Source organism: Alosa sapidissima, chromosome 3 (genome assembly GCF_018492685.1).
Source record: "Alosa sapidissima isolate fAloSap1 chromosome 3, fAloSap1.pri, whole genome shotgun sequence".
Lineage (NCBI taxonomy): Eukaryota > Metazoa > Chordata > Actinopteri > Clupeiformes > Clupeidae > Alosa > Alosa sapidissima.
Window position 1 is genome coordinate 41,137,880 of NC_055959.1, and position 7,751 is coordinate 41,145,630.

The window sequence follows — 7,751 nt, forward strand, 5'->3', positions numbered from 1 at the left end:
GATGTGAAGCCACTCCTCTGAGTGGCACCAGGTTCAGGATGTCAACTTGTATCATTCAGTGGAACTCTCCTTCAATGGAACTCTCATTCAGTGGAACTCTCATTCAGTGGAACTCTACAAAACTAGCATGTCATAGAACTAGTTAGTTAGAATGGTAACTAATGTTAAATAGAACTAGTTAGTTCGAACTGTAACTAAATAACTCTACATAGAACTAGTTAGTTTGAACTGTAAGTAAATAACGTTACATAGAACTAGTTAGTTTGAACTGTAACTGAATAATGTTACATAGAACTAGTTAGTTTGAACTGTAAGTAAATAACGTTACATAGAACTAGTTAGTTTGAACTGTAACTAAATAGCGTTAAATAGAACTAGTTAGTTCGAACTGTAACTGACGGACACTCACTGTGGACTGTGTGATGGGCGGCTGCATGGAGGGCACGTTCTGGGATGGACTTGTGCAGCGGTGCCTTCCCTGTGAGATGGTCTGCCAGCACGCCAACACACACACACACGCCCACGCACGGTGCAGCGACTACTGTGGTGAGTGCTACTCAGTCAGCATGTGTGTGTGTGTGTCCAGTGTGTGTGTGTGTGTGTGTGTCTGTCCAACTCTAGTCAGAGAGTCTGTGTGTGTGTTCAACTCTAGTCAGTCAGTGTGTGTGTGTGTGTGTGTCCAGTATGTGTGGGTGTCCAGTGTGTGTGTGTGTGTCCAGCTCTAGTCAGTCAGTATGTGTGTGTGTGTGTGTGTGTGTGTCCAACAGTCAGTGAGTGTGTGAGTGTGTGTGTGTGTGCCCAATTCTAGTCAGTCAGTGTGAGTATGTGTGTGTCCAACTGTAGTCAGTCAACATGTGAGTGTATGTGTGTGTGAGTGTGTGTGTACAACTCTTGTCTGTCAGTGTGTGTGTGTGTGTTTGTCCAACTATAGTCAGTCAGTGTGTGTGTGTGTGTCCAGTGTGTGTGTGTGTGTGTGTGTGTGTGTGTATGTGTATGTCCAACTCTAGTCAGAGAGTTTGTGTGTGTGTGTGTGTGTGTGTGTGTGTTCAATTCTAGTCAATTTGTGTTTGTGTGTGTGCATGTGTATGTATCCAACTCTAGTCAGACAGTTTGTGTGTGTGTGTGTGTGTGTGTATCCAACTCTAGTCAGTCAATGGGTGTGTGTGTGTGTGTACAGTATGTCCAAGTGTAGTCAGTCAATATGTGTGTGTGTGTGTGTGTATCCAACTCTAGTCAGACAGTGTGTGTGTGTGTGTGTGTATCCAACTCTAGTCAGTCAGTGTGTGTGTGTGTGTCCAACTCTAGTCAGTCAGTGTGTGTGTGTGTGTGTGTCCAACTCTAGTCAGTCAGTGTGTGTGTATGTGTGTGTGTCCAACTCTAGTCAGTCAGTGTGTGTGTGTGTGTGTCCAACTCTAGTCAGTGTGTGTGTGTGTGTGTGTGTCCAACTCTAAGTCAGTCAGTGTGTGTGTGTGTGTGTGTCCAACTCTAGTCAGTCAGTGTGTGTGTGTGTGTGTGTGTCCAACTCTAGTCAGTGTGTGTGTGTGTGTGTCCAACTCTAGTCAGTCAGTGTGCGTGTGTGTCCAGTGTGTGTGTGTCCAGTCAGGGCTTAAAATTCATTTTTCAAAATGGGGGGGAATTCCCCCCTTAGGTTATTCATGTAGGGGGGATTTACACAATTTAGGGGGGAGGGGGGGATTGCAATTTCGATACTTCTTTGATACTTTTTAAAAGTGTTTGATTTTGGGGCCCCCCCAACACCCTGACGTCATCAGTAATATATACTGTAGTGGGATCATTCACAACAGTGGACATCCTAGATTCTGCTTGACTCTCTCCACACACACACACTGAAAATTATGGCTTATGTGACAGGCTATGTTTCTATTTCATATATTTGTTAATTTATATAGAGTGTATTTAGTTAATAATGTATAGCATTTTACTAGTAATTACTAGTAGCTAAACATATTTAGTAATTTGAATGCTTCATATTGACGTTTTTTTATTGGCATATCTTTAATGTGTTGTGTAGGTCTAATTGAGTGCACATTGGTGATGAGTAGGTGTAATTGAGTGCCTGTCACTTTAAGAAAATACGAGAGAGTAATTAGCCTCCCTTCAGCCTGACGGTTTTAGGCTAGTCGCTAGTGAATAAAAGTTGTGCATAGTGCATAAGTATATGTGGATGCAATTCATTATGTTTTCTATGTTATTAGATAAAATTAATGTTCAAAAAACTAACAAGTTGAAGACAATCTTTCTGGGATCAAGTGTTGACGCGACCTGAGCTGGCAGGATAGTTACCAAGAAGCTCTTTCCAGATGTAAAAGTTTGCCATGGTTGCGTAGTAGCCTATTTGCGTAAGCGCAAAGCGGTTCTCTCTCTCTCTCTCTCTCCGTGTGTGTGTGTGTGTCTGCGTCTGCATGAGGCCATGTTCAATTCAACTCGGTAGTTGATCCGTCCGGTCAATAGCACCGCCTTCACCCCACGCCGTCATCAGACAGGCTGTAAAAGTGTATGCGGGAATTTCTCGCATTATGATGGCTAGAGTTGCGGGACTTGAACAAATTATGCGCAATACCCGCAATCCCGCAGTGAAATTTAAGCCCTGTCCAGTGTGTGTGTCTGTGTGTGTCCAACTCCTCCTCCTCTCTCCTCCTTGGCAGCGTCTCATCGTTGCCGGGCAACTGCTGGTCACTTCTACGATCAGCTGCTGAAGAAGTGCTTCTCTTGTGGCCAGGTGTGTGGATCACACCCTCCTGAGTGTGTGACTGAGTGCCAGGGTAAGTCTACACACACACACTAGAGTGTGGCTACCCGACCCGAGCCCGATGGGTCCCGACTGGACCCGACGGGTCGGGTCGGGTTCGGACAAATATTTAGAAATTATAGTCTGGTTCGGTTCGGGTTCGGACACATGGGGGCGATATGCATTGGAAGCTTTACATTTAAAAGTCCTTATTATGTTGGGTATCCAACAGGTCTGCTTTACATGATGCAAACGTTTGTTTTTTGAGAATAAAGTAAAATGTAAAAAATACCTAATAGCTTTCTTCCTGTGTGCAAGATTTGTTTATCGTGACAACGCATTTCAGGCATATGCCGCCTGAAATGCACACGCGTTGTCACGACTACATAAACAAATGTTTATGCACATTTCGCACATAAGCACAGTCTTGGGTGTATGACGTTAAAAAAAAGTTGTTAGCCTATCGGGAGATTTTAAGATTATTTGTGTTGCATACTGTGGTAAAGACGTAGGCTATAAGGTCGTCTCGTTCAACTGGATGATGATTTCCTCGAGTTTCCCCAATTAACGTTGATGCTGCATATCGATCAGTGACAGAGGCACTGTAGTTTCAAAGACTGTTGCAGTTCATTTCAAGACTTTTCGTCAATGGTAAGACAAGAATTCTATTTCAATAGGCTATGCTTGCTTGGGCCTCTTGTGTTAATGTGCGCTGTGTGTGACCTGCTGATTCTGTAGACAATTTGTTGTGTGTTCCGTTTAATGGGCTAACGTGAACGTTTAATCACTAGCATAGGAATAATTGAGGCATCATCTGCGTCGGGCTCGGGTCAGGTTCGGACATAAAAATGAAAATGCCTGTCGGGTTCGGACGCAACTCTGTCGGACGCGGGCCGGGTTCGGACAGAAATTTGCGGCCCGATCCGCACTCTAACACACACACACACGCACGCATGCCTACGTACACACACACGCACGCATACGTACACACGCACGCATACGTACACTATACACACGGACACAAACACACACGCATGCGCATGCACACGTACACACACGCACAGATTAATAATAATAATAATAATAGTAATATAACAATAAGCTTTATTTATATAGCACATTTCATACACAGAATGCAGTTCAAAGTTCTTTACATTTGGAGCATTTAACACAATAATAAATGAAAAATAATTAATAAAAAAAATAATAATACAAACAAACAAAAAACGGTAAATAAAACATCAGAGATTTACAATGAAGATGGTAAGACGACAAATACAACAACACACACAATACAACTAATGCAGTGGAAACAGGAAGACCCTGTAAATAGCAGCAGTAGAATGTCAGATAATGTGAAGAAATAGGTAAGATAAAAGTGACAAGACAAGATGAAAGTGAGTTAACTAAAAGCTATCATTTGCAGGTTTGTTTTCAGGTCTTTTTTAAAGATATTCACTGAACTGCAGTGAGTTGGGAGAGAGAAAGCAAGAACACATAGGCTACTACTGGCCAATCCTCTCCAAGTGTTTAGAATTGGACTCTGGGCGTTTGGGAACAGCTGAGGGAGGAGGCTACTTGAAACTGTGAGTTTCGGTCGGTGTGAGCGAGCGGACTTTCAGTTGACAGTAATTAACACCCTTTTGAACAATCTAAGCTGTGCGAACGTCAGAGGGCGGTCTACGCTGAGACATCATTAGTGAGACACGAGGACAGCTGCATGCAATTCCTATCAGCATAACAATAGTGGCGGCTGCTGAAGCGTCAGCATAAGCGGCAGCCCTCGTTTCAGCCGGCCTCGTTTAACACGGATGCGGTCAAGACAAGCAAGTTTACCTGTGCAAGTTCACCGAGCACAGGCACCGACAAAGGCAAAATGTGCCGTTCCACCACATCTGTAATCACCGGCCATTGCAGAAAACGGCATCATGCCAAAAGGGGCAGAAATGCCAAAAGGGGCAGAAATCCCCTTAACCTCCAGCAACTTAAACGGTCCTCACCGACAGAAACCTCCTTCTCCATGGGCTTGTGGAACTGTCAATCCGCAGTCAACAAAACGGACTTCATAGCTGGCTATGCCAACCACCTTTCGTTGGAACTCCTTGCTCTCACTGAGACTTGGATCAAACCAGAGAACACTGCCACCCCGGCTGCACTCTCCACTAACCTTACACTATCCCACACCCCTCGCCTATCTGGACGAGGAGGCGGGACGGGCCTGCTGATCTCCAACAAATGGAAATTCAACCCGCTACTGCCTTCAAACAAATATGTCTCATTCGAATTCCATGCCATCACAGTGATCGCCCCTGCAAAACTCTACGTGCTGGTCATCTACCGCCCTCCAGGCCAACTAGGCGACTTTATTGACGAACTTGACACTCTGCTATCCTCCATCCCTGAGCATGACTGTCTGCCTCTTGTTCTTGGTGATATGAACATCCACTTAGATGCCCCAGGCTCAGCGGACTTTTTGGCCCTGGTCCACTCCTTTGACCTCGAACTGGTTCAAAGCCCACCGACTCACAAAGCTGGCAAAGAGCTTGACTTGATCTTCACTCGGAACTGCAGCACAGACACCCTCATGGTGACGCCTCTCCATCTTTCTGACCACTTCTTCATCCAGTTCAACGTCAGCCTGACAGAACAGCCTCCGGCTCCTCAGCCGATGGTCACGTTCCGCTGCAACATCCGGAACCTGTCTCCAACGCACTTCTCCTCTGTGGTTGCCTCCGGTCTACCTCCACTCAACACCTTCTCCTCTCTGGGGGTTAATGAGGCCACTGACTCGCTCTGCTCCACACTGACCTCGTGTCTAGACGAGCTGTGCCCACTTACCACAAGGCCAGCTCAATCCATACATTCTCATCCATGGCTAAATGATACCCTCCGATCGCAGCGCACCAAACTCAGAGCCGCGGAGAGGAAATGGCACAAATCCAAACTAGCTGACAACCTCAAAAACTACCAGACACTCCTGACCTCCTTCTCAGCCAGCATCACTGCTGCTAAGACTGCTTTCTACAATGACAAAATCAACAGCGCTACAGACACTCGAAAACTTTTCTCAACCTTCAAATCGCTACTCAGCCCTCAGCTGCCTCCTCCTCCATCCAGCCTTACTGCAGATACCCTCGCCTCATTTTTTACAAACAAAGTGGCGGCAATCAGCAGTCAATTCTCTACATGCCCACTCAACGCATCTGACTCAGATACCGCACTCCTACAACCTCTAGGGACTGCTGGAACATCTTTTTCGGCATTCACGCCTCTCTCCGAGAGTGAAGTGTCCAGACTCCTGACATGCAGCCGTCCTACCACATGCTCGCTGGACCCTATACCTACGAGCCTACTTCAGTCCATCAGCCCGACCATCGCTCCAGCTATCACACATGTGATCAATGCCTCGCTAACCTCCGGCACATTTCCAACAGCATTCAAAATGGCCCGGGTAACACCGTTACTTAAGAAAGCTTCTCTCAACCCTGCTCAAGTCGAGAACTACCGCCCTGTCTCACTACTGCCTTTCCTATCCAAAGGCATTGAACGAGCAGTCTCCAAACAGGTCTCTGGATCCAAATCAGTCTGGGTTCAAAAGCGGCCACTCTACCGAAACGGCTCTGCTGTCTGTAACAGAAGCCTTAAAAGAAGCCAGGGCGACCGCTCGGTCATCAGTACTCATTCTGCTTGACTTATCGGCTGCCTTTGACACGGTTAATCACCGTATCCTTCTCTCTATACTCGCTGACATGGGAATCTCCGGTTCTGCTCTCTCCTGGTTTGACTCCTACCTCACAGGACGCTCGTTTAACGTATCATGGCTTGGTCAGCTATCTGCACCTCACCATCTCACCACAGGGCTCAGTGCTGGGCCCCCTCCTCTTTGCTATCTACACCACCTCCTTGGGACAGATTATCCGTTTGCACGGCTTCTCATACCACTGCTATGCAGACGACACACAGCTCTATCTGTCCTTTCCACCTGATGACCCCTTGGTTTCAGCACGGATCTCGGATTGCCTTTCAGACATAGCTACATGGATGAAGGCACACCACCTCCAGCTGAACCTCTCAAAGACTGAACTGCTGGTCATCCCAGCTAAACCTACCATACACCACGACATCACCATCAAATTTGACTCCCTGTCTGTTTCACCGACCAGGACTGCAAGAAATCTAGGAGTTGTTCTCGACAACCAACTAAACTTCTCAGATCATGTTGCCTCAGTCGCCCGGTCATGCCGTTTTCGCACTCTACTCGTACAACATACGGAAAATCAGGACTTACTTGACTCAAGATGCTACCCAACTTCTGGTTCAGGCAATAGTCATCTCACGACTCGACTACTGCAATGCCCTCCTGACAGGTCTCCCAGCCTGCGCAGTGAAACCACTTCAGATGATCCAGAACGCGGCGGCGCGCCTGGTCTACAACCAACCCACATGTTACCCCGCTGCTCATCCAGCTACACTGGCTACCTATGGCGGCCCGCATCAAATTCAAGTCTCTAACGCTTGCCTACAAAGTAGTCTCCGGTTCTGCTCCCACCTACTTGAATGCCCTCATACAGACTTACACTACCTCCAGACCGCTGCGCTCCTCTGACGAACGACGTCTAGCTCTACCACCGGTACGCTCAAGCCAATCCAAACTTTTCTCATCTGTTGTTCCTCGTTGGTGGAACACACTGCCAGTTCCTACAAGGGCAGGGACATCCTTTTCCACTTTCAAAAAACTCCTGAAGACCCAGCTCTTTAGAGAACATCTACTCTCATAGCTACACTTACAACAAGTCTTGCTGATCCTAGCACTCACCAGCCGTTAAACTGACAAGTAACTGTTAAAAACAGCACTCACCGACGCACTTATTCTTACTGTACTCTAATGTTTTTTAAACTGTCCTAAAATTGTGAGAATTGTTCTAAAACTTACTGTTTACCATGTTGTTAGTCGCTTTGGTTAAAAAAGCGTCAGCCAAATGTAATGTAATGTAACTCGCCT

At 46.4% G+C, this 7,751-nt stretch overlaps 1 protein-coding gene across 1 annotated transcript in view; it reads left to right on the top strand.

Annotated features, from left to right (window-relative positions):
* The first annotated feature begins 402 nt into the window (after positions 1-402).
* Positions 403-7,751, top strand: part of LOC121705010 (tumor necrosis factor receptor superfamily member 13B) — a 24,889-nt gene continuing 17,540 nt past the window's right edge. Inside the window, exons 1-2 of the mRNA XM_042085678.1 lie at positions 403-546; positions 2,667-2,783. Coding sequence (XP_041941612.1) covers positions 423-546; positions 2,667-2,783 — 241 coding nt within the window. The 5' untranslated portion in view covers positions 403-422. The remainder of the gene's footprint in view (positions 547-2,666; positions 2,784-7,751) is intronic.